General features: G+C 43.2%; 2 protein-coding genes across 3 annotated transcripts in view; one reads left to right on the forward strand and one right to left on the reverse strand.

Annotated features, from left to right (window-relative positions):
* esco2 (establishment of sister chromatid cohesion N-acetyltransferase 2) overlaps positions 1 to 4055 on the reverse strand; it is a 50843-nt gene extending 46788 nt beyond the window's left edge. Inside the window, exons 1-3 of the mRNA XM_068018505.1 lie at positions 3869 to 4055; positions 1808 to 1873; positions 130 to 1183 (exon numbers count right to left, since the gene is read on the reverse strand). Of these exons, the coding sequence (XP_067874606.1) occupies positions 130 to 1183; positions 1808 to 1860 (1107 nt within the window). The 5' untranslated portion in view covers positions 1861 to 1873; positions 3869 to 4055. The remainder of the gene's footprint in view (positions 1 to 129; positions 1184 to 1807; positions 1874 to 3868) is intronic.
* A 147-nt stretch (positions 4056 to 4202) lies between these two features.
* Positions 4203 to 27537, forward strand: part of ccdc25 (coiled-coil domain containing 25) — a 34980-nt gene continuing 11645 nt past the window's right edge. Inside the window, exons 1-2 of one of the 2 annotated variants that reach the window (XM_068025725.1) lie at positions 4203 to 4425; positions 4607 to 4735. In XM_068025725.1, the coding sequence (XP_067881826.1) occupies positions 4711 to 4735 (25 nt within the window). In that variant the 5' untranslated portion in view covers positions 4203 to 4425; positions 4607 to 4710. The remainder of the gene's footprint in view (positions 4426 to 4606; positions 4736 to 27537) is intronic. The other variant, XM_068025733.1, reaches the window with a different exon arrangement.

Here is a 27537-nt window from a genome sequence, read left to right on the forward strand (position 1 = left end):
TAAGAATTCAGTGGGATGGGGTATTAAATAACCCAAAGAAACACACTCAAGAACTTAAAAACAGAAATATTGATGGGGAAAGAGCAGGCAAAAAATAACAGAAAATTTAATTCAAGTTCTGCATCTTACTTTTGTTGTCAAATCTTCCTGTTGCAATGACTTCTCTTTGGTAATCGATACTGGATGCCTGAATTGTGCGACTTCAATTCTCTGAACTACCACCTTCACCTCTCTCGTAAGCAAAACATTGACCAATTTGGCAGGCAGGTGCACATACTTTTCAGCTTTTCTTCCCCCGTCTGGTTTGGTTTTCATTTTATATGTGCTCTCTCTAATCCCATTACTTATTCCACTGCTGTGATTAACTGCTTTAAGAGCTTCCTTGTTAGCTTTTTTGACATCACTGTTGGTGCAGCTTTTACTGCGTTTATGTTTGATGCTGCAATCTGATGAAAATGATTTGGCATCAGGGTCTGGCAGCCTCTTCTTGACCAACACCTGAGATCTTCTGCCCGTGGAAAAGAAAGCTGCGCCCATGTCGATTCTAGGCTTTTGCCGTACCTTTAGACCATTCACTTTGGAAGTAAAAAGAAGTGTCCTGCTGATAGATCCATAATATGCATTTTCATTCGGATGAGTCAATTCTGTAGTTACATTGGATCCAAATTTATTTTGTTTTATTCGGGTCCCCTTTGAACCCAATGAAGTTTTAGAACTGGAACCATTTGGCAGCTTTACTTTTGTTTCAATTTGTTTCTTCATTTGAGACTTTGCACTTTCCATCTCCATTTGTTCACCTACAATGGCACACTTGGAAAGCTTGTTTGCACTAACCAATTTTCTCTCAAGAGGGTTAAGGTACAGTTGCTTCCCTTTCCTATAGAAAGATTTGGCAGGTACAGGTGTTTTTTGTGGACAGTCCTTTCCGTTGGGAGACAGCCCAGAAACTTTCGTCTGTGAATCACCTCGGCACCGATTAACAGATAACATTTGTTGTGAAGCACAGTTGTCAAAAAGATTTTCCTTATCAAAATTACACACTTTTTGTGACCATCTTAACGTTGACGAGGTCGTTAATTTAGGGGGTGACGTTCCCGACGAACAGGCAACGCTATCGAAATCAAGAATTTGTTTTTTTGCTGGTGTTCCTAGTATTGCTACATTGATAGGAGTATAATCCTGACTGTTAAAAACAAAAAGTGACATAGTGACACTTAAAATCATACAAAATCAATATTTTGCTATGAAGCTTTACTCCATTGTGAATTCAATGACTTTCGTACATTCATAATTCCCAGCACCAATGTGGCTCAGTAACAAAACTGAGTGATAACAACTGAATAACATTCAATAGAAAACGCCATCACATTTCCAAAGGATAGTGTGTGTTGAACAATACCAACTCGTCATCCTAAACTGTGCACAATTGAAATGTCATAGTCCATTTAAATTATCCACAGATGGATAAATACAACTAGCTTCTTTTTCTCACACTTTCTCATCTCCCCATAATTCTTCTCTAAAAATTTAATTAATTTCAATCTATGTTCTCTCTAGGATCACTAAGAACCTATATCACAGATAGAGTTAAAGCACTGTGTGTGATCAGTTCCTACTAAATTAGAATAAGGGTTTAAAGTTTTTTTATAAGTCTGTTTTGAAAGTGTAGTATAAACAGAATAGGCTAGGGTCACCAGTGAAAGACATTTTTCATTCAACCTGGAGCACAGATAACTCCAAAACTATGCAATTTTAGGAATTAATTATCAGAGATTCAAATTATAAACAGCAAAATGTCACAACTTACCTATAATCTTTTGAAAAGCTATGTTTCCTCTTTCTTGGAGTAACTGCAGACATTTTTCCTCTAAGACTGAAAAAAATTGAACACAAAATTAAACACTCCATTACATATACAAAAGCAGTCAGGGAGTACATGAGGCAATAAGGACACAACTTATATAAAATTATATATGTTTATAAAACAGTATATAAAATGATGAGAGGCATAGATAGGGTAGATAGGCAGAATCCGTTTCCCATGGCAGGGGTGACTAAAACTAGAGGGCATAGATTTAAGGAGAGAGGGAGGAGGTTTAAAGGGGATCAAAGGAGTAAATTTTTCACACAAAGAATAGTGGATATCTGGAATGAGCTGCCAGAGGTGGTGGTGGAGGCAGGAACAGGAGCAACATTTAAGAGGCATCTGGACAGGTACTTGAATGAGCAAGGCATAGAGGGATATGGAATTAATGCAGGCAGGTGGGATTAGTATAGATAGGCATTATGGTCAGCATGGATGCGATGGGCCTGTTTCTATGCTGTATGACTCTATATATGTATTCTGTACACTGATTCAGTGTCACTAGACACCATAAATCTACTGTGTGAACTGGGTCCGATATACACACTCGGGTGCTCAGTATTAACTACGTAAATTAACTAATCTCTACTGGCTACTTTGTACTGCCAGTGACATCCAGACAGTTAAGTTCATGATCTTAAAACATAAAGCCTTGCATTCCATGGCATACTGTGTTACAACAGCAGCATTCTGGGCACTTTTAGATGATAGAAATTGCAGCAGCAGAAGTAATTCCAGTTATCCTTAGATATTCTTCCTGTTCAAATACTTTTTCAATAATGTTAAAATTTGTCCCTTTTATTCCATGGGTTCTAACTTTACAGACAAGCCTGTTATGGGTCACTGGAGTAGGACTTGAACCCAAAAACTTCTAACTCAGAAGTGAGAACGCTACCAACTGAGCCACAGCTGAGAACAGAGAGTGACAATCTTATTGACAAAGAAACCTACTAGCTTCTTGCAACTATCGGAGATGAGAGTGGAAACAGCAAGGAAGAGAGGGATTTAAAAAGACAGTGGTGGTGGAGAAAAGCAGGGAGATTATCTTTGCTCTCCAGATATACAAAAGCAGAGAAGTTATGCTGAACCTTTATAAAGCTCGGGTTAGGCCCCAAATGGAGTATTGCACCAGTTCTGCTCACCACACTTCAGGAAGGGTGCGAGCTCTTGAGAGGGTGCAGGGATTTGCCAGAACGGTTCCAGGGATGGCGGATTTTCGTTACAGGGTTGTGTTGGAAAAGCAGTGCTTGTTCTCCTTAGAACAAAGGGGATTGAGGAGAGATTTAATTGAAGTGTACAAGGATATGACAGGCTTAGATAAGTTAGACCAGGAAAAACTGTTCCCATTAACAAATGGTACAAAGACTGGGGGACACAGATTGAAAGTTTTGAGCAAGAGATGCTAGGGGAATATTTGTCAGTTCCAAAGAAGGATCACTGACCCGAAACGTTAACTCTGCTTCTCTTAACTCACTACCCACAAGGGTGGTGGAAGCAGTGACAATCAATAACTTCAAAAGGAAATTGGATGGGCACTTGAAGGAAATAAACTTGCAGGGCTATGGGGATCGACCGGGGAGTGGGACTAACTGCATAGTTCCATCGAGAGCCGACATGATTTCGATGGGTCGAATGGCCTCCTTCTTTGCCACAAATGACTCTATGAGATGATCCTGGAATAGTAGCAGTTTTGGCAGAGAGAAGTGTGCAGTCTGATACCGTACAGCCAAATCCGCTGATAGATGGTTAAACCAGCTGTGCAACACAGCGTCAAAACCGAAATCGTTTGACAATCTCTCCAGTGAGGCGCCTTAGGACGTCTTACTGCACTATATAAATGCAGTTTGTTGTTGTTACAGAGAGACTGCATTGGGAGAATGCTCCTCCCCACAGAGAAGACTGTTACCCACCAGAAAGTTCACCCACTCGCTTCACCGGCACAAACCTATGACCGCCGGAACTGGCGGCAGGTGGGACCCGCAGCTTTTTCAACTCAACCCTCACCTTATTCACTCAGGCGTCTCCGGCCGAGCTGACTCTCCCTCCTCCCCCTCGCTCTCCGGCCGCCGGACGACTCTGACCGGTTACGGCTCTCTCTCTCTCTCTCTCCTCGATATCTCAGGTTCAAACCGCCGCCCCACGAGCTCACTCCCCAGCTTCCAACACACAATCCGCGCGCCTTTCGCCTGGAATCTCCTCCAAGCTTCGCCGATTGGTCCCAATCACAATCCCCGCCATCACTTTCCATCGGCGATTGGTTGAGCGCCCTGTCAATCTGGTGCAAGATCGCGCCCGGGCTGGATCAACCAGCGCGGAGCCACAGGAAGTCCCGCCCCCCGAGCTGCTGCCACTTTCCCGGTGTAAACCGTTGCTGAAAGGGACCGGGTGAAAAGTGCAGAATCAGGGTCGGCACGGTGTAAATTTAGAAAGCCTCAAATGGTAATGGAATGGAATCAACTATCAGTGCCCGATGTTCCAAACCATTGGTTTAAATTGGTATTGCCAGAGAGTGACGTATTGAGGAAATTAAACTCCTGGAAATGCACAAGAGGAAATGACAGGTTAACATCTGATCTATACATGTCTTCAACTCGACTGTTAAGCAAAACACGGATCATAAGCATCATGGCATTGATGCATATTAATAATTGCAAAAAAAAAGACATCTTGGCTGATAGGGATTTTTGCTGCTTGGTTTTGTTTGCTTCCTCCTGAATTTTTTTTGTGAAAATCTTTCTCCAGGTCCCAGAGCCGCCTGCGGTGATCACGTGGGCACAGCGCCGGGCTCATTATCGACTTCCCGGTCACACTGAGCCTGAGCAAAAACCGGTGTGTGCTGCCGGACAATGGTTTACTATTTCACCAGTAACGGTAAGTGCACTAGCATGTGGTCATTGCAAACGTGTCCGGCTTTGTCAGTGTTTTGGAAACGGTTCAGAACGTTTATATTGGCCCCCATGACCTGTGGGAGTTCGACTTTTTGAGCACGGCCTAGTCTTTCAAGCAGCTTCTCTCAGTATTAACTGGAATTTGCTCTTTGTGTGTGTGTGTGTGTTTTTTGGGAAATTTTTCATTCATTCCGGTAACGAATTTTTTATGTGTCGTGTGGTTTAGGAATCAGAAATTGAATACTGTGCTGATCTTGAAGACTGGCACAATTACTGTGTAGAAAAGCAAAGTACTGCTGATACTGGAAATCTGGAATAAAAACTAAAAATGCTGGAAATGCTCAGCAGGTCAGGTAGTATCTGTGCAGAGAAATCAGAACATCTGATGAAAGGTCATCGACCTGAAATGTTAACTCTGTTTCTCACTCCACAATTAGTGTATACGTTTAGAATGCCCCGACAAACCAGAATATTTTTATTTAAACATACCCAATAGTGGTAAACTAAACCACGCTTTCTTCATGTGGCTTTAATTCCCATTGGCGTTCAGCCTGGAACAGAATTTAAAATGTTTAGCACAACAGTAAGTTCTTACATATTCTGCTCACTTATATCATCATCTTGCATATCTAATTTTTCCTCTTGTGTATTTTGCTCTGTATAGACTGGCAAATTCATCAAGAAAAGTAGAAAAAAACCATTAAATTCCAACCTCTTTTATTCATCTTTTGTGTGACTGCAAAGTTTTTTTTTAAAGAGGATACTTAATTCATGTTAAACAGATTAAAAATGTGTAAGTAAGTCAGATAGGTGGTTGAAGGGGAAATAAAGGATAAGGACCTCTGTTTCAGACTATTGCTTGTGTGGAGATAAACACCAACACAAATTGTGAAGAACCTAGTTGGCAAACGAAAGAGTATAGTTTTCCCAGGATTAGTTCAAGAATGATGCAGATCAGCATCGATCTGTTCAGTTGTAATTAACGAAAGTACTTGCACGTGTGTGTTTTGCTGGCGGAAAAGAACGCCTGTGCAGAACGAACACTGGGGGCTACTTGTCCCATGCCAGAGCCACAGCTGAAAGTCATGAGACCAAGAGCAACCTGGTAAGATTGGATACACTTAATCTTTGCAAGTTTTTGAATAACTTCTTTTAAGTTTGTATTTTAAGTTTCTGCAAGTTATATTTAATTTTTTTCAAAGTATAATCTTGTAGGCTAGGCTTTGGGAAATAGTTGCTTATCCTCTAGATCTCCTGTGTCATGATGAGTAAAGGGATCAGGAGATCCATTTCAGAGATGACAGGCAGAGCAGACACCCCAAGGGTCAGCAGTACCTGCATGCTGAAGCCAATCCTTCCCTGTCTGCTGATCAAATTGGGACTACGTCACTGACTCAGTAATGCTTCAGAGGGCTGTACTTCCTTCACAAGGCAGTAACTGAGTTTTGTTAGCTGTCAGACACAGCTCATTAGAGGTGTTTTCAACTGTCTATGATCTGAGCCACTGCCAAATAACCTCTTCCTTCACAATCCTCCTTTAACAAAATACTCAACTCGATCTGTAGGCATTGCACAATCTTCAGGAGCTATCACTTCAGAGATTATTCTAGTACTCTTGCACAAACATTCATGTGCTTTGCCTTTGATCATATCCCATCAATGGCAAAAATATCTTGTTGGAAAAAAATCTGACGAACTTATTTAAGGCCACCATACCGCCCCTTTGTGTATGTATTTGTGTGCCATTACTTCCCTTTCAAGCCCTCTAAGAATGAAATGGATAGATGCTGTGAGGATGTTCCCTGGCTGGGGCGTTTAGAACTAGAGGTCATAAAGGGTTCACCTTTTAGGATTCAGATGAGTAGTTCTTCAATCAAGAGAACCTTTGGAATTCTGTACCACAGAGAGCTGTGAATAGTCAGTTGTTGAGTATATTCAAGTCAGAGATTGATTAAATTTTTGGATACAAAGGGAATCAAAGGATATGGGGATAGTGCAGGAAGGTGTAGCTGCGGTAGATGATCAGCCATGATATTATTGGTGGAGCAGGCTCAATGGTCTACTGCTATTTTTGTTATTTCAATCCTACCCTACAATTTTTACAGTGGCGGTAGGTCTAAGGTGACTGGCTGATGATTTGCGTCATGAGTCTTGAGGGATTGAGATGGTACAAAAACAAGAAATGCTGGAATCACTCAGCAGGTCTGGCAGCATCTGTGGAAAGAGAAGCAGAGTTAACGTTTCGGGTCAGTGGCCCTTCGGAACTGGATTGAGATGGTACTGTCTTGTCCTTGGTTGTGGGCCAGTTTCTCTTTAAGGCATGTTATATAAAGGGCAACCTAGGTTTCAGAAAGCATTCGAAAGCTGTTTAGTGGCATGCGAGCTGGAAATTAAGTACTTGTGCTGTGAATAACGGAACATATGCCAGAGAAGGAAGGGCAGGAAGTGTTGTTGGGGGGTTGGAAGTTACTGTGGCAGTAAATTGTAGATGGTGTTCAATGCAGGAATTAAGATGGCTTTAACTAAAAAGCATGCAGTGTTGGCATGCTGTGAATTACCTCCTGTTACCTAGGCTGCCATGGAAGATTAGTGAACAACTTCTCTCACAGCGTTTGCAAGAGTTAGCACTTATTGCCAAGACCACCACCTTCCAGCAAGCCTGGATCATGCCCTCCTTGGGCCTCCTTCTTTTGGAGTCAAAGTTGGTTCTTCCTTTCCCTATTATAGGCAGTAACATTGCAACTGAAGTATTTTTAAATCTGTAGGTCAAATGCTCCGAAGACACACCAGTCTTAAACATTGTAGTAATTCATATTGTTAGAGATGTAGGCCCTTTAAGCTGCAGCACTGTACTACATTTTCCTCCAGTGGAAGTGGACTGCCTATAGAGGGTGCTGATCATGCTGGGAATCTGACTTAAGTATGCAATTAAGAGGCAGTGAAGGAAGTTAGGCTGGTGTTTAAGCAGGCTTGTACTGATGGGTGGCAGAACTGTCATTCTGTTGCTGCTTCAGCAATAGATCCATCATTTGAGATATAAAATGAAATGTCATGAAATATAGTCATGCAAGACTATAGCTGTGTTGGATTTGTATTCAGCTTCAGTTTTAGGACTTGATAGAACAAAGCCAAAGTCCTTTTCTAGGGTCTTAGTGTGACATCTCATTACTTGGCGGTCACATACTTCTGACAATATGCAGATTATAAAAAAGAGGTAGGAAAAAATGCTGTGCAAATAACACTCCTAAACTGTTTCAGCTTCAGTCTTGTGGTGTGAAGGCAGGTGATATGTTGCAACCAGTGTGATCCACAGCAACCGCATCTGTAGTGTCTGCAGCTTGAGGAACATCGGCTCAGAGTTATAGAGTCATAGAGTTTTACAGCACGGAAACAGGCCCTTTGGCCCAACGCACCTGCGCTGACTATCAAGCACCCATACAATCTAATCCCATTTTCCAGCACTTGTTCCGAGCTTTGGACACTGCAGTACATCAGGGAGGGAGAAATTTACTTGGACACTTTGGTCCAGGAGGCAGTCATACCCCTTGGGTTAAGTACTTCAGATTTTATCTGTGGTCAGGGACAGGAATGTTATTGCTGATGAGGCAGGTGTGGGGATCCAGAAGGTAGCACTGGAGGAGCCTCGGCCCTTGTACTTGTCCAACAGGTACGAGATTCTTGCAGCCTGTGGAAAAGAGCAGGGACAATGAGCAAACTAACCACAGCAACGTGGTACGAGGGGCCATTCAAGTTGGAGGAGTAAAAAGGAATGTAGTAGCGGTAGGGGAATGTATAGTTAGGGGACAGATATTGTTCCCTGCATCTGAGAGCTTGAGTCCCAAAGATTCTGGTGCCTGCCTGGTGCCGAGGTTAAGGCATCTCCTGGGAGTGGGAAGGGACGATCCAACTGTGATCCACATAAGTACCAATCACATAGGTAGGACTGAGAAGGTTCTGCTGAGGGAGTATGAGGAGCTAGGGGCTAAACTAAAAAGCAGAAGCACAAAGGTAATCCAGAGATTATTACCTGAGCCAATCAATAAGATCTGAGAGTTGAATGTGTGGCTCAAAGATTGGTATGGGAGAAATGGATTTCAATTCATGGGGCATTGGCACCAGTACCTAGGGAAAGAAGGAGCTGTTCCATTGGGACGTGGTTCACTTGAATCATGCTGGGAGCAGTGTCCTGACGAATCGAATAACTAGGGCTTTCAGCTAAATATTGGGAGGAGGTGGGAGGGTTGTAAGACAAGCAACTTAAAAACAATTATTCACAGGTTTAGTCCTACTTTACTACGGATTTAACCCACTAAGGAAAGAAATGCCAACACTCTTGAGTCCGTTAGAGTACCTTTAGCTTTACTCCGTATGGCTTTCAAAAAAGAATTAAACATGCCCTACAAGATTACACATAGGTTACATAGAATTCAAGTAAAATAGCACTAAAATCCCAGTGAATATTATTGTAAAATCAATGTTACAAACTATACCCACAGACTCGCCTAGTTTGTTTTTTAAATCTCAAGTTCCCACTGATCAGTTGTTCAGGAGGGATCCTCTTCCCATACCTGGCCAGGCTACCTTAACTGCAGTGTCAGATAAAAGAAAGGGCCCCCCCGCCCCCTTTATATCCAGGATTGACACTAACTCTCCCCTCATGCATGATATCACTGAAGGTCTTTCCCTGCTTGATCACTGTGTGATAAATATCTTTTCCTGTACCCCCATCCCACTGCCTGTATGACCCCTCACACACACATATTCCATTTACTGAGGATTCAGACTCGAATAGAATAAATACTGTATTACAACCGAGGCAGGAGGAGTGCGCTGGCTTTTCGAGTTCCACTTCTCCGCAGGTCACATCTATTTAATTGTTTACCCGGTTACCGATACAGCCAATCATATACTCTAATTTTTGTCCCAGAATAAAATGCATCGACCAAGTTTCTTCAATAAACAAGAAAATTATCAGTTTATTATAAAACAAGATTTAACCAGAAATGAAGCAGGCATTAACACACCGATTAAAATATAAAAGTTCCCTTTTTAAAAACTCCCCAATTACGCTCCCTCACATACACGCACACATACAAACAAAAATACTGAAATTCACTGCTGAGGTCTTTTGCAAAAGAAGACAAAAAAAAACTGCTTTGGCCAAATACTTGCTAATTCTTTATGAAAAAGATAAAAGATGATTTAAGGTGATTGGTAGAAGGATTAGAGGGGAAACTTTTTTACCCAGAGGGTAGTGGGTGTCTGGAATTCGCTGCTAGGAATGGTGGTGGAGGCAGAGACCCTCAATACTTTTAAAAAGTACCTGGACATATACTTGAGGCACTGTAACCTGTAGGGGTATGAACCAGGTGTTGGAAGGGAGGATTAGTTTGGTGGGATAGTTTATTCAGCTGGCACAGACATGATGGGCTGAATGGCCTCCTTCTGTGCTGTACTTTTTCTATGGTTTTAAGGTATGGAAGGAAGTCAGTTGTCCCTTTTTTGGTCTGGCATCCGGGTGTACGGAGATGGGTCAATGGGTTGTCTCAGAATCAGTCAGTTCTGGAGATGGAGAATTATTCTAGTAGACTTTCTAGGAAAAATGTGGCATCAAGTTTTTTTTTTGCATGCACACATTTGAGTCACAGGATTTTGTTTTCAGCTCCTCAGGAGCTATATGGCACTAGGGTTTTTTCCCACACTGGATCCTGGTATGATTTCTTCAGAGAGGTAGAGCAGAAGGTGAGCTAAGTGATTTCTTTTCTCCTTGGCAGGAAAAGACAGCTGTCTTCAAACGGTTCATATCACAACTCAACTGAAAACTAATATTTACACCCCAAACAGTGAGTCGACCTCCTGACCTCCATAAATCTTGATATGGCTTCTCTGTAACCATTTTTTTTTAGGTCACCAAAGGCGCTGCTGTTTTCTGAGCCCAATTCACAGATGGCCTCCAGCACAGGTGGCTTTCAAACATTTTGTCCTGTTGGCGAACTTGGTTAAAAACAAAACACCCATGGAATCTTTTCAGTTTTCACACATGTTCTCAAAATAAAAATATTAAAATTAATGGAAGCACTTTACTAACAAATGACACAGGCAAAGGTATAGGATTACAAAATTCTCAAAATAATTTTATTGAACTATGCTTCAAAATCACAAGGATGTGAATAGCATATTCATTGCTGGTGAACAAGCGAACACCACACAGGATCTATCAATGGAAAGCAAAACTCACAGACTGACCTCTTTCAATTCAGTTGCGTCCTCATTTTATGAATACCCCACAGAATCTGAATCTTCCTAGTCCACAGGACGACTGGCCTGTCTTGCTTTAAACTATGAGATTAAAGGTTTACACATCCAGTTATCTGGATGATATCTGCAAAGCTGAATCTTCCACACAGTCCCCAGTCTTGCCCTTCAATCTCTTTAACTCAACGACAGAAAACTGGCACTTCCTCTCCAGCTCTCTACTTTAACTCAATCAGGAGACTAAAGGGTTACACGTTCCCTGAACAATACTCACAAGCTTTTCTCTTATCCAGCCCAGCTGGTCCCTTCTAGTCTATGTTCACACCTGGAGCACTGGTCAGGCACCCAGGGGCAAAGATGTAACTTCTGACATGTCCAGCTGTACAAAGAAGAACACAGGTCCCTGAAGGTGGCAGGACAGTTAGGTAAAGTGGTAAAGAAGGCACATGGAATGCTTTTCTTTATTGGCTGAGGTATAGAATATAAAAGCAGGGATGTAATGCTGGAACTGTATAAAACACTGGTTAGGCCACAGCTGGAGTATTGCGTACAGTTCTAGTCATCACATTATAGGAAGGACATAATTGCATTGGAGAGAGTACAGAGGAGATTTACAAGAATGTTGCCAGAGCTTGAAAATTGCAGCTATGAGGAAAGATTGGATAGGCTCTGATGAAAGGTTATAGACCTGAAATGTTAGCTCTGTTTCTCTCTCCACAGATGTTGCCAGACATGCTGAGTATTTCGGGCACTCTCTGTTCTCATTGAACAGACTAGGGTTGTTTTCCTTAAACAGAGGAGGCTGAGGGGTGACTTGATAGAGGTGTAAAAAATTATGATGGGCTTAGACAAAGTAGGCAGGAAAATTCTGTTTCCCCTAACAGAGAAGTCAAATACCAGGGGGCACAGATTTAGGGTGATTGGTGGAAGGATTAGAGGAGACACGAGGAAAAACCTTTTCACCCAGAGGGCGGTGGCTGTCTGGAATTCACTGCCTGGATCGATGGTGGAGACAGAAACCCTCAACTCATTTAAATGGCACCTGAAGTGCTGTAACCTGCAAGGCTATGGACCAGTTGCTGGAAGGTGAGTTTAGAGTGGTGGCTAGTTTTTGCAGCTGTGCAGACACGCTGGGCTGAATGGCCTCTTTCTGTGCCATAACTTTTCTATGTTTTTTTTCTAAGAACAAAGGAAGGTATGCCTTTCTTATACCCCTCTGTACTTGTGTTCAGAACCTGTGGCGATCAGGGATTCGTTGCTCCCTGCATGGTCAGCTCTGTGAGTGGTCAATGGTGATGCTACCTCTCATGGACAGATTGCCTAGCAGATGCTAGTGATAAACACAAAGTAGATGGCCTCTGTTGCCAACCATGCTATAAATGTCTGTTCCTCTCAATCACCCAGGTGTCTTCCTTCGCACTTTCACCCTATGTGTAGGGGCGGAAGATGTTGGTATGGTTCTTAATGAATACTTTGCATCTGTCTTCACAAAAGAGGGGGACGAGGCAGATATTGTAGTTGAGGAGGAGTGTGAAGTATTGGATGTGATAAACATAGGGAGAGAGGAAGTATTAATGGGATTAGCATCCTTGAAAGTTGATAAATCACCAGGGCCAGATGAAACGTATGCTAGGCTCTTAAAAGAAGCATGAGAGGAAATAGCAGAAGGTCTGACCATCGTTTTCCGGTCCTCACTGATACAGGTGTGGTGCCGGAGGATTGGAGAACTGCTAACGCTGTACCTCTGTTTAAAAGGGGAGCGAGGGATAGACCGAATAATTACAAGCCAGTCAGTCTAACCTCAGTAGTGGGCAAATTATTGGAATCTATTCTGAGACAGGATAAACTGTCACTTAGAAAGGCACAGATTAATCAAGGATAGTCAGCATGGATTGTTAAGGGAAGATCTTGTTGACCAACTTGATTGAATTTTTTTGAAGAAGTAACAAGGAAGATAGATGAGGGTAGTGCAGTTGATGTGGTTTTAAAAAAAAAGTCCCATGGGGTCCAGGGAATTGCAGCAAAGTGGATACAAAATTGGCTCAGTGGCAGGAAACAAAGGATAATTGTTGACAGGTGTTTTTGCGACTGGAGGGCTGTTTCCAGTGGCGTTCCGCAGGGCTCTGTACTGGGTCCCTTGCTTTTTATGATGTATATTAATAATTTGGATGTAAATGTAGGGGGCATGGTCAAGAAGTTTGCAGACGACACAAAGATTGGCCGTGTGGTAGATAACGTGGAGAATAGCTGTCGGCTGCAGGACGATATTGATGGTCTGATCAGATGGGCAGAAAAGTGGCAAATGGAATTCAACCTGGAGAAGTGTAGGGTGATGCATTTGGGGAGGTCAAACAAGGCAAAGGAATATGCAATTAATGGGAAAATACTGAGAAGTGCAGAGGAAGTGATGGACCTTGGAGTGAATGCCCACAGATCCCTGAAGGTAGCAAGACAGGTCGATAAGGTGGTTAAGAAGGCATATGGAATCCTTTATTAGCCGAGGTATAGAATATAAGAGCAGGGAGGTTATGCTGGAACTGTATAACTCATTGCTTAGGCCACAACTTCAGTACTGTGTACAGTTCTGTGCTCATTACAGAAAGAATGTAATTGCACTGGAGAGGGTACAGAGGAGATTTACAAGGATGTTGCCAGGACTGGAAAAATGCAGCTATGAGGAAATATTGAATAGGCTGAAGTTTTTCTCCTTGGAACAGAGAAGGCTGAGGGGAGATCTGATTGAAATGTACAACATTTTGAGGGGCCTGGATAGAGTGGAGGTGAAGGGTCTGTTCACCTTAGCAGAGAGGTCAGTGACAAGGGGGCGTAGATTTAAAGTGATTGGTAGAAAAATTAGAGGGTAGATGAGGGAAAACCTTTTTCATCCAGAGGGTGCTGGGGGTCTAGGACTTACTGCCTAAAAGGGTAGTTGAGGTACAAACCCACAACTCATTCAAAAGGAGTCTGGTTATGCACCTCAAGTGCCGTAATCTGCAGGGCTACAGACCAAATGCTGGAAGGTGGGATTGAAATAGGTGGATCATTTTTCGGCCGGCACAGACACGATGGGCCAAGCGGCCTCTTTCTGTGCCTTAAACTTTCTATGATTCTAAGGTTCCTCGCTCCCCTGACTGTAATGAAGACCATGGAACCAGAAGAAGTTACAAGATTCCCTTAATGACGTTCATCCTTCCATATTTTGATAATCATAGGTATTTGTACCATTGAAATGTTTGCAAGAAGAACAGATCCAATACCTGATTTCTTAGAATTAGAGGTTTTTGGTCATTTTATTGCCCATATCCTTTCTTGTAATTACAGATTTCATTTTATTAACCATATCCTGCTGCCTTGCAATTACAAGCCTTTGGTCATTTACTGACCGTATCTTGCCTTAGGAATGCAGCACACAGTGAATTGCCCAGGTTTTCCTTTCTATTTTCCATTCCCTTAACCCTTGTGTTCCCACAAAGATCAAGCTAGCAAATTCACCCGTGGCCAGTTTGACTGAATATGTCATGCCTTATGTACATTTTCATAGCACAGCTGGCATACCTATAGTCATGGTATGTGTCTGAAAATTGATCAGTTATATCATTTCAATCCGTATTTACAGGGGGAGGGGTTCAGGTGAGGGGAAATTTAGGAAGTTTAAGATAAAGGACAAGGCCATAGTGCAGGATAGTGATATGGGTAATCAGAGTACAGGAAGGGACAGCATACAAATATGAGTGCAATAGCAATAGGGTCAGACTAGGGAAAAAATGGTAAAAAGACAAAATGAAAGCTCTTTATCTGAATGGACGCAGCAGACATAACAATATAGATGAATTGATGACAAGTAGAAATAAATGCGTATGATCTGATGGCCAGTACAGAGATGTGGATATAAGTTGACCAAGACTGGGAACTGAGCATTTTGGAAGGATAGGTGGAAAGGAAAAGGAGGGGGAGTGATTCTTTCAATAAAGGATGAGATGAGTACAATAATGAGCAATGATCTTGGCTCAGAAGATCAAGATGCAGAATCAGTTTGGGTGGAGATAAATAGATGGGGAAAGAAGTCACTGGTGGGTAGGTTGGTTTGTTGGCATCCTACCATCTACGAGAGGTGATGGACATGCAGCAAACAATACATTTAGATGGGGTGTCTTCATATGGTGCACCTTTGCTGATGGCTGTGGCAGCCAATCCTTGAGAGATAGGTTCTGCCACAAGTGCCACACGTAAAGCTGCTAGGTGACGTTTTGAGTTGTTGCTTTCGGCATTGGCGCCTGTTGCCAAACTGTTGTTAGCACTGGTCATTGTGGTGGCGCATGTCAGCCCACAAGAGGTGTCGCTGTTTCCTCCTTTGGTCAGCTAGTGAATCCCAGGTGCGATAGTTGTTTAGGGCCTTCATGTCATGCTAGCAAGCATCCTTGAAGCAGAGTTTTGGGGGCTCCACTGGTCTGGCTCTGGCTATGTCACCATACAGAACGTCCTTGGGTATACATAGAAACATAGAAAATAGAAGCAGGAGTAGGCCATTTGGCCCTTTGAGCCTGCTCCGCCATTTGTTATGATCATGGCTGATCATCCAACTCAGTAGCCTGTTCCGGCTTTCGCCCCATACCCTTTGATCCCTTTAGACCCAAGAGCTATATCTAACTCCTTTTTGAAAACATTCAATGTTTTGGCCTCAACTGCTTTCTGTGGTAGCGAATTCCACAGGCTCGTCACTCTCTGGGTGAAGAAATTTCTCCTCATCTCAGTCCTGAAAGGTTCACCACATATCCTTAGACTATGACCCCTGGTTCTGGACTCCCCGCACCATCGGGAACATCCTTCCTGCATCTACCCTGTTAGGTCCTGTTAGAATTTTATAGGTTTCTATGAGATTCCCCCTCACTCTTCTGAACTCCAGCGAATATAATCCTAACTGACTCGATCTCTCCTCATACGTCAGTCCCGCCATCCCGGGAATCAGTCTGGTAAACCTTCGCTGCACTCCCTCTATAGCAAGAACATCCTTCCTCAGATAAGGAGACCAAAACTGCACATAATATTCCAGGTGTGGCCTCACCAAGGCCCTGTATAATTGCAGCAAGACATCCCTGCTTCTGTACTCTAATCCCCTCGCTAGGAAGGCCAACATACCATTTGCCTTTTTTACCGCCTGTTGCACCTGCATGCTTACCTTAATCTGCCTTCCTGTTTTTGCTACCAAAATGGATAACCTCACATTGATCCACATTATACTGCATCTGCCATGCATTAGCCCACTCACTCAGCTTGTCCAAATCACCCTGAAGCCTCTCTGCATCCTCCTGACAACTCACCCTCCCACCCAGTTTTGTGTCATCTGCAAATTTGGTGATATTACATTTAGTTCCCTCATCTAAATCATTAATATAAATTGTGAGTAGCTGGGGTCCTTGCACCAATCCCTGCGGTACCCCACTAGTCGCTGCCTACCATTCGGAAAAAGACACATTTATCCCTACTCTTTGTTTCCTGTCCGCCAACCATTTTTCTATCCATCGCAGTACACTACTCCCAATCCCGTGCGCTTTAATTTTACATGCTAATCTCTTATGTGGGACTTTGTCGAAAGCCTTCTGAAAGTCCAAATAAACCACATCCACTGGCTGCTCCTCATCAACTCTACTAGTTACATCCTCGAAGAATTCTCATAGATTTGTCAAGCATGATTTCCCTTTTGTAAATCCATGCTGACTCTGTCCGATTCTACCACCGTTCTCCAAGTACTCTGCTATAAAATCTTTGATAATGGACTCTAGAATTTTCCCCACTACCGACATCAGGCTGACTAGCCTATAGTTCCCTGCTTTCTCTCTATCTCCCTTTTTAAATAGTGGGGTTACGTTAGCTGTCCTCCAGTCTGTAGGAACTGTTCCAGAGTCTATAGAATCTTGGAAGATTCCCACCAATGCATCCACTATTTCTAGGGCCACTTCCTTAAGTACTCTGGGATGCATACCATCAGGCCCTGGGGATTTATCGGCCTTCAATCCTATCAATTTCTCCAACACCATTTCTCTACTAATACTGATTTCTTTCAGTTACTCTCTCACTAAGCCCTGTGTTCCCCAACATTTCTGGTATGATATTTGTGTCCTCCTTGTGAAGACAAAACCAAAGTATGCATTTAGTTGGTCAGCCATTTCTTTATTCCCCATAATAAATTCCCCTGTTTCTGACTGTAAGGGACCTACATTTGTCTTCACCAATCTTTTTCTCTTCACATACCTATAGAAACTTTTACAGTCAGTTTTTATGTTCCCCGCAAGCTTGCTCTCGTACTCTATTTTCCCCTTCTTAATCAATCCCTTGGTTCTCCTTTGCTGAATTCTAAACTGCTCCCAATCCTCAGGTCTTTTGTTTTTCCTGGCAAATTTATATGCCTCTTCCTTGAAAAGAAGCTGCAAGGGAAAGAAGTCCCAGTGGGAATAGTCTGTAAACTCCCTAACAGTAGCTACATTGTAGGACAGAGCAGAAATCAAGAAATAATGGGGCCTGTTAAGAAAGGTACTGCAATAATGATGGTTGACTTTAATCTTCGTATAGATTAAGACAGATTAAATTGGCAAAAGTAGACTGGAGGATGTGTTCATGGAGTGTATTCGAGACGGGTTCTACAATGTGTTCTAAGAAATTATCAAGAAATGGGATACTTTTAGATGTGGTAATACGAAAGAGACAGGATTAATTAATGCTGTCAGTAAAGGGAAAAGTGATCAAAACATAGAATTTCACATTCAGTTTGAGAGTGAGAAACTTGTGCCTGAAACTAGTGTCTTAAACTTAAGGGCCATTACAAAGAGTTGAAGACAGAGTTGGCTACAGTGGACTGGGAAAACAGTTTTAGAGATAAGATGGTAGATAAGCAGTGGTGGATATTTAAGGAGGTAATCCATAATTCTCAGCAAAGATATATGCAATTGGGAAAGCAAGAATCTATGAGGAGGATGACTAACTCAGGAAGTTGAGGATGGTATTACATTGACAGAAAAGGCATACAATGTTGTGAACATTGGTAGTAGGCCTGAAGATTAATTTTGGAAACCAACAATAGATGACTTTAAAAAAGGGAGAAAATTGATTGAGAGTAAATTAGCAAGAAATGTAAAAACAGACAGTAAGAACTTCTAGAACCATATAAAAAGGAAGAGAGTAGCTAAAGTAAACTTTGGTCCCGTAGAGAATAAGACTGGGAATTAGTAATTGGAAACAAGGAAAATGACTTTGAACCAATATTTTGTTATCTCACTTTATGGGCGAAGACACTAAAATGATGCCAATAATAGTAAAAAAAAAATCAGGAGGGTGGGACAAAAGGGAGGGAAGAACGAAAAGCAATCATTATCACTAGAGAAAGAGTACTAGTTAACTAATGGCGCTAAAGGCTGGCAAATCTCCTGGACCTGATGGCCTACATTCTAGGGTCTTAAAAGAAATGGTGGCAGAGATAGTGGATGCATTGGTTGTAATCTTGCAAAATTCGCTAGATTCTGGAAAGGTCCCAACGGATTGGAAAACAGCAAATATAACGCCTCTATTTAAGAAAGCAGGGAGACAGAAAGCAGGAAACTGTAGACCAGTTAGCCTAACCTCTGTCAGTGGTAAAATGCTGGAATCCATTATTAAGGAAGTAGTAGCAGGACATTTAGAAAATCATAATGCAAGCAGAGTGAAAGGGGAACGGTACTTGACAAATTTATTAGAGTTCTTTGAGGATGTAACGAGGTGGGTGGATAAAGGGGAACCAAAAGAAGTAGTATATTTGGATTTCCAAAAGGCATTCGAAAAGGTGCCATGTAAAAGGTTACTGCACAAGAGAAGAGAGGATAGAGGAATTATTAACTAACAGAAAACCAGGATAAATGGGTCACTTTCAAGTTGGCAAACTGTAACTAGTGGAGTTCCACAGGGATCAGTGCTGGGCTTCAACTATTTACAATCTATATTAATGAGTTGGATGAAGGGACCAAGTGTATTGTAGCCAAATTTGCAGATGATACAAAGATAGGTAGGATAGCAAGTTGCGAGAAAGACACAGCCTGCAAAGGGATGTAGATAAGTTAAGGGAGTGGCTATTAAGATGGCAATGAAGAGAAATTTTTTCTGTCAGGGTTGTGAGTCTGTGAAACTCTTTCCCAGAGAGTGGTGGAGGCAAGGTCATTGAATACTTTTAAGGCCGAGGTAGATAAATTCTTGATTAACAAGGGAGTCAAAGGGGATTGGAGTTAGGCGGGAAAGTGAGTTGAGGCTAAAATCCAATCAGCCATGATCTTACTAAATGGCAGAGCAGGCTCAAAGGTGCCGAATGGCCTACTCCTAATCCTTATGCTCATTCCGAAATAAATAGTCCAAGCTGCTTTGTGCACACAATCTAAGTTGGGTTACCTGTGTAAAACAAATATTGCCTTTGTTTTGGAAACAAACAATTCTGAAACTGGGAATTCACACAAAACAGAAAGCTGGGCACAGTCTTATTGTATTTGTTGTGTAGGATTACTTTGAGGCTTTATTTGCCATGTAATAAACAGCTGACTATATTATTTAGTTGCATACCATCAGATTGCTTATACAAGCAAACAGTATCATCTTTCTCTATTCCATATCATAGTTCCTTAGTATAGATATTTCTTATAATAAAACCACCTGAAGTCCACATACAAGTAGTTTCCAAAGGCCATTGGGCATTGTTCAGAAATTAGGAATGACGCCCAGCCCAACTCTAGTACCCTGCTGCTATCCCAGCTGAGGAATTAGCTAATCCGGTTCAGACAGGAGATCGTACATGGTACTTTTCTGCATTGAAAGTACTGAATGAGCAGAAATTTCCTTCATCTAAATATTTGAAGATCAAATCCATTGCCTTTGGTTCCCGCCACAAACTCTGTTTCATAGCCACTTGCTATCTGCCTCTCCCTGGCAGCTGAGGCTCAACCAGGATGTTTGCAAGTCAAAGTGTCATTTATTTCATAGGAGGCCATTTGTCCCATTGAGTCCATGCTGGCTCTCTGCGGAGCAGTCCAGTTAATCTCACTCCCCTGCTCGATCCCTTTAGCCCTGCAAGTTTGTTTCCTTCAAGTGCCCATCCAATTTCCTTTTGAAATCATTGTCTCCACCTCCTCCACCCTCGTGGGCAGCAAGTTCCAGGTCATTACCATTCTACGTTTTTAAAAAAAGTTCTTCCTCACATTCCCTCTGCATCTCTTACCCAAAGCCTTCAATTTGTGTCCCTAGTCCTTGTGCCATCAGTTAATGGGAACAGGTTTTCCTTGTCTAACTTAACTCAGTCTGTTATAATCAAATCTTCCCTCAATCTCCTTTTGCTCCAGAGAGAACAACACCAGCTTTTCCAAACTAACCTTGTATTTAAAATCCCCCAACCCTGAAACCTTTTAGGTAAATCTCTTCTTCACCCTCTCAAGGACCCTCACATCCTTCCTAAAGTGTGGTGACCAGAACTGAATGCAATACTCCAGTTGGGGCCTAACCAGAGCTTTTTAAAGGTTCAACATAACATCCCTGCTTTCGTTTTATATGCCTCTGTTTATGAAGCCCAAGATCCCATATGATTTACTAACCACTCTCAGTGTACGTCCTGCCACCTTCAACGATAAATGCACATATACCCCCAAGTCTCTCTGTTCCTGCACACTCTTTAGAACTGCGCCATTAAGTCGATATTGCCTCACCCTATCCTTCTGCAAAATGCATCAGCTCAGACTGCTCTGTATTAAATTCCATCTGCCACTTGTCTGCTCATTCTGCTAGTCTATGTCCTGTTGCAGTCGATCGGTATAATCCTTACTGTTGCCACTCCTCCAAGTTCTTTAGAATTAGAACATTACAGCGCAGTACAGGCCCTTCGGCCCTCGATGTTGCGCCGACCTGTGAAACCATCTGACCTACACTATTCCATTTTCATCCATATGTCTATCCAATGACCACTTAAATGCCCTTAAAGTTGGCGAGTCTACTACTGCTGCAGGCAGGGCGTTCCACGCCCTTACTACTCTCTGAGTAAAGAAACTACCTCTGACATCTGTCCTATATCTATCACCCCTCAACTTGAAGCTATGTCCCCTCGTGTTTGCCATCACCATCCGAGGAAAAAGACGCTCACTATCCACCCTATCTAACCCTCTGATTATCTTATATGTCTCTATTAAGTCACCTCTCCTCCTCCTTCTCTCCAACGAAAACAACCTCAAGTCCCTCAGCCTTTCCTTGTAAGACCTTCCCTCCATACCAGGCAACATCCTAGTAAATCTCCTCTGCACCCTTTCCATAGCTTCCACATCCTTCCTATAATGCGGTGACCAGAACTGCACGCAATACTCCAGGTGCGGTCTCACCAGAATTTTGTACAGCTGCAGCATGACCTCGTGGCTCCAAAACTCGATCCCCCTACTAATAAAAGCTAACACACCATATGCCTTCTTAACAGCCCTATTAACCTGGGTAGCAACCTTCAGGGATTTATGCACCTGGACACCAAGATCTCTCTCTTCATCTACACTACCAAGAATCTTCCCATTAGCCCAGTACTCTGCATTCCTGTTACTCCTTCCAAAGTGAATCACCTCGCACTTTTCCGCATTAAACTCCATTTGCCATCTCTCAGCCCAGCTCTGCAGCCTATCTATGTCCCTCTGTACCCTACAACATCCTTCGGCACTATCCACAACTCCACCGACCTTAGTGTCATCCGCAAATTTACTAACCAACCCTTCTACACCCTCTTCCAGGTCATTTATAAAAATGACAAACAGCAGTGGCCCCAAAACAGATCCTCGCGGTACACCACTAATAACTAAACTCCAGGATGAACATTTGCCATCAACCACCACCCTCCGTCTTCTTTCAGCTAGCCAATTTCTGATCCAAAGCTCTAAATCACCTTCAACCCCATACTTCCGTATTTTCTGCAATAGCCTACCGTGGGGAACCTTATCAAACGCCTTACTGAAATCCATATACACCACATCCACTGCTTTACCCTCATCCACCTGTTTGGTCACTTTCTCGAAAAACTCAATAAGGTTTGTGAGGCACGACCTACCCGTCACAAAACCGTGCTGACTATCGCTAATGAACTTATTCTTTTCAAGATGATTATAAATCCTGTCTCTTATAACCTTTTCCAACATTTTACCCACAACCGAAGTAAGGCTCACAGGTCTATAATTACCAGGGCTGTCTCTACTCCCCTTCTTGAACAAGGGGACAACATTTGCTATCCTCCAGTCTTCCGGCACTATTCCTGTCGACAATGATGACATAAAGATCAAGGACAAAGGCTCTGCAATCTCCTCCCTAGCTTCCCAGAGAATCCGAGGGTAAATACCATCTGGCCCAGGGGACTTATCTATTTTCACACTTTCCAAAATTGATAACCCCTCCTCCTTGTGAACCTCAATCCCATCTAGCCTAGTAGCCTGAATCTCAGTATTCTCCTCAACAACATTTTCTTTCTCTACTGTAAATACTGACGCAAAATATTCATTTAACACTTCCCCTATCTCCTCTGATTCCACACACAACTTCCCACTACTATCCTTGATTGGCCCTAATCTAACTCTAGTAATGTGTCAATATAGCAAAAAAAAGCAGTGATCCTCGCACTGATCCTTGGCAAACACCACTGTCTACTATTCTCCAGTCTCCAAAGCAACCACTTACCACGACTCGCTGTTTTCTGTCGTTGAGAAATTTTTTTTACCCAATTAGACACCGACCCTCCTATACCATGAGCCTCAATTTTGTTAACCAGCCTTTTATGTGGTACTTTATCAAATGCTTTCTTAAAATCCATATAGACAACATCCACCTCATTCCCTTTATCGTCCTTTTTTTATTAGTTCGTGGGATGTGTGTGTCGCTGGCTAGGCCAGCATTTAGTGCCCATCCTTAATTGCCCTTGAGAAGGTGGTGGTGAGCTGCCTTCTTGAACTGCTGCTGCCCCATGTGGGGTAGGTACACCCACAGTGCTGTAAGGAAGGGAGTTCCAGGATTTTGACCCAGTGACAGTGAAGGAACGGCAGGCAATATGGTTCCAAGTCAGGATGGTGTGTGACCTGGAGGGGAACTTGCAGGTGGTGGTGATCCCATGCATCTTCTGCCCTTGCCTTTTTAGGTGGTAGAGGTCACGGGTTTGGGAGGTGTTGTTGAAGGACCCTTGGTGAGTTGCTGCAGTTCATCTTGTAGGTGGTACACACTGCTGCCACTGTGTGTCGATCTTGGAGGGAGTGAATGTTTGTGGATGGGGTGTCTTGGGATGGTGTCAAGTTTCTCGAGTGTTGGAGCTGCAGCCATCCAGGTAAGTGGAGAGTATTCCATCACACTCCTGACTTGTGTTTGTAGATGGTGGACAGACTTTGGGGAGTCAGGAGGTGAGTTACCCGCCTCAGGATTCCTAGCCTCTGACCTGCTCTTGTAGCCACTGTATTTATATGGCTACTCCAGTTCAGTTTCCTTCTCTGTTACCTCATCAAAGAAATCAGTTAGATTAGTCAAGCACGATCTGCCTTTTACAAATCCATGCTGGCTATCCTTATCTCAAACCTCTCTAAGTGCCAGTTGATTTTATTTTTATTTTCCCCTGATTATTGTTTCTAAAACCTCACCCACCACTGATGCTAAACTAACTGGTCTGTAGTTACTAGGACTGTCCTTGCACCCTTTCTTGAATAAGGGTGTCACATTTGTCACTCTCCAATCCTCTGGCACCTCCCCAACATCTAGGGAAGATTGGAAGATTATGGCAAGCCCTTCCACTCTCTCCATCCTCACTTCAACCTGGGATGCAATTCATCCGGAGCAGGTGACTTATCTACTCTAAGCACAGCCAGCCTTTCTAGTACCACCTCCCTCTCAATTTTTACCCTATCCATTGCTTCTACTCTCTACGCTTCTACCAATATTTTATCAGATTCCTTTTCCTTAGTAAATACCAATACAAAATACTCATCAAGTATCCTAGCCTTGCCCTGTGCCTCTAAGCATATATTACCCTCTTTGCCCCTAACAGACCCCACTGCATTTTTTCTCCCTGCATACTATTTACATGCTGGGAGAAGATTTTTGGGTTCCCTTTTATGTTGACAGCCATTTGATTCTCACATTCTCTCTTTGCCAGTCTTATTTTCTTCTTCACCTCCTCTCTCAACTTATTGTATTTGGCCTGGTTCTCTCTCGAAGAATTCAACTGACATTCATCATAATCCTCTTTTTTTTTTGTTTCATCATAATCGCTATCTCCCTCATCAAGTAATTCGCACCAGACGAGTGCCAGGCAATGACCATCTCCAACAAGAGAGAATCTAACCATCTCCCCTTGACATGCAATGGCATTACAATTGCTGAACCCCCCCACTATCAACATACTGGGGGATACCATTGACCAGAAACTGAAATGGAGTAGCCATATAAATACCGTGGCTACAAGAGCAGGTCAGAGGCTAAGAATCCTGCAGCGAGTAACTTACCTCCTGACTTCCCAAAGTCTGTCCACCATCTACAAGGCACAAGTCAGGGGTGTGATGGAATACTCTCCACTTGCCTGGATGGCTGCAACTCCAACAACACTCAAGCTATACGTCATCCAGGACAAAGCAGCCCGCTTGATTGGCACCCCATTCACAAACATTCACTCCCTCCCCCACCGACGCACAGTGGCAGCAGTCTGTACCATCTACAAGATGCACTGCAGCAACTTACCAAGACTCCTTCGACAGCACCTTCCAAACCTGTGAGCTCTACTACCTAGAAAGACCAGGGCAGCAGATGCATGGGAACACCACCTGTAAGTTCCCCTTCAAGCCACACACCATCCTAACTTGGAACTATATCGCCGTTCCTTCACTGCCGCTGGGTCAAAATCCTGGAACACTCTTCCTAACAGCACTGTGGGTGTACCTACCCCACATGGACTGCAGCAGTTCAAGAAGGCAGCTCACCCCCACCTTCTCAAGGGCAATTAGGGATGGGCACTAAATGCTGGCCTAGCCAGTGATGCCCACATTCGATGAACGAATAAAAAAAAAAAAATCCAAGGAGGCCTGTTTTTGTTTCCCCTGCCTTTCACCCTTATTGGAATGTGCCTAGCCTGTACCTGAAGCATCTCTTCCTTAAAGATAAACCATTGTTCCGTTGACAGGAAAAACTGAATTCTTTAGTTCCATTTTATCCTGGTTAGATCCCTTCTCATTGCGTTGACATTTGCGCTCTCCCAATCTAGCCATTCTACCTTATATCCTTGCTTTTCTGCATTACATGTTTAAACCTAATGATACGATGATCGCTCTTATTCAGGTGCTCCCCCACAGGCACTTACACCACTTGGCCCACCTCATTTCCCAGAACCAGATCCAGCAATGCCTCTTTCCAAGTTGGACCAAGAACATACTGATCAAGAAAGTTCTCCTGAACACATTTCAGAAATTCCTCCCCTTTCCCTTTACTCTAACATTATCCCAATCGATATTTTGTTACTAAAGTCCCCCAGTATCACCACTCTATAGTTCTTGCACATCTCTGTGATTTCCCTGCAGATTTGTTCCTCTATCTATCTCTATTTATCTCTCTCTCTCTCTTTCTCTCTCTCTCTCTCTTTCTTTCTTTCTTTCTCTCTCTTTTTCTCTCTCTCTCTCTCTCTCTCTCTCTCTCTCTTTCTTTCTCTCTCTTTTTCTCTCTCTCTCTCTCTCTCTCTCTCACTCACTATTTGAGGCCTATAGAATATCCCTAGGAGCATGATCGTACCCTTTTTGTTCTCAACGTAACCAAATGCCCCCCTCTTTCCAATACCACAATGTCTTCCCTAATCAGTACTGCCACCCCACCTCCCTTTTTTCCTTCTCTAACTTTTCTGAACACTTTGTATTATTGAATATTAAGCACACAGTCCTTGCCATTTTAACCACATTTCTGTTATTGCCACTATATCATATTCCCATACTACAAGTATTTCACTGTGCAAGTAGTTCACTAACCTTATTCACTACACTTTGTGTTTTCATGCACTAAAGTTCTGTCTTTGCGTTCTTCGTAGACCTTCTCGGTTTGCTATCTAATATGGAACTACTTCCCTTCTCTAGTACTCTCCAACACACTCTCGTTATGCACCTTATTCCTCTTTTCTACTTCTAGTAGGTGGTCCCCATCCCCCTGCCAATTTAGTTTAAACCCTCCCCAACCACACTTGTGATCCTCACCGCGAGGACATTGGTCCCAGTCCTGTTTGAGATGGTACCTGCCCCTTTTGAATAGGTGCCTTCTGCCCCAGAACTGGTCCCAATGCCCCAAGAATCTGAAGCCCTCCATCCTCCACCATGCTTCAGCCACGCGTTGATCCTCCCTATCTTCCTGTGTCTAATCACGCTAGCGCGTGGCACTGTGAGTAATCCAGAGATTACTACCTTTTTGAAGTCCTACTTTTTAACCTCCTCCCTAGCTCCTGAAAATCTGACCACAGGACCTCAATATCTGCCCTTGCTATGTCGTTGGTACCAGTATGTACCACAACTTCTGGCTTACTCCCTCCCCCCTGCAGAATATCCTGCACCCTCTGTCCTTTACCCTAGCACCAGGGAGGCAAAATAGGGTCATAGAGAGATACAGCACTGAAACAGGCCCTTCGGCCCGCAGAGTCTTTGCTGACCATCAACCACCCATTTATACTAATCCTACATTAATCCCATATTCCCTACCACATCCCCACCTTCACTCAATTTTCCTACCACCTACCTACACTAGGGGCAATTTACAATGGCCAATTTACCTATCAACCTGCAAGTCTTTGGCTGTGGGAGGAAACCGGAGCACCCGGCGGAAACCCACGCGATCACAGGGAGAAGTTGCAAACTCCGCACAGGCAATACCCAGAATCGAACCCGGGTCGCTGGAGCTGTGAGGCTGCGGTGCGAACCACTGCTCCACTGTGCCGCCCATGCAGGACTCACGAAAACAGTTACAGAAATGCCTGTCTGCCCTGACTGGAATCTCCTATAACAACTGTACTTCTACAGTTTGCTGTCCCTTTTTGTACACTCCTTTGCCCATTTGTGCCATGGTCACTCCCAGCAGTCTCTAATGCTGAGTTCCTGTTTGAGAGTGACACACGCCCCAAAAACTTCTGCACCTCCTGTCTCTTCGTAGTCTTCTGGATGGGCACTCACCTATTATCCTGAACTCCTACTGCCTTTGAAATGGCCACCTCTTGGAAAGTAGGATCCAAGAAACTGTCCTGCTCCCTGATGCTCTACAGTCACTCCAGCTGCCCCTCAAACTCGGAAATCCTGAGGTCAAACTCGAGCAGCTGGAGGCACTTTCTACGCATGTTATCGCCCAAGACACGTGTAGTGTCCTGGAGTTTCCACATGGCACAGGAATTGCAAGCAACAGGTCGCAGGTGCGCATCCATGATCAAAAATCCTATTCCCTCTTTTGCAATTTAGTTAGTACGTTGTTTAAACTATTAATTTTAAGTAATGCTTCTTCACCTGCTTTATGCTAATA

The sequence above is a fragment of the Heterodontus francisci genome, chromosome 3, assembly GCF_036365525.1.
Source record: "Heterodontus francisci isolate sHetFra1 chromosome 3, sHetFra1.hap1, whole genome shotgun sequence".
Taxonomy (NCBI): Eukaryota; Metazoa; Chordata; class Chondrichthyes; order Heterodontiformes; family Heterodontidae; genus Heterodontus; species Heterodontus francisci.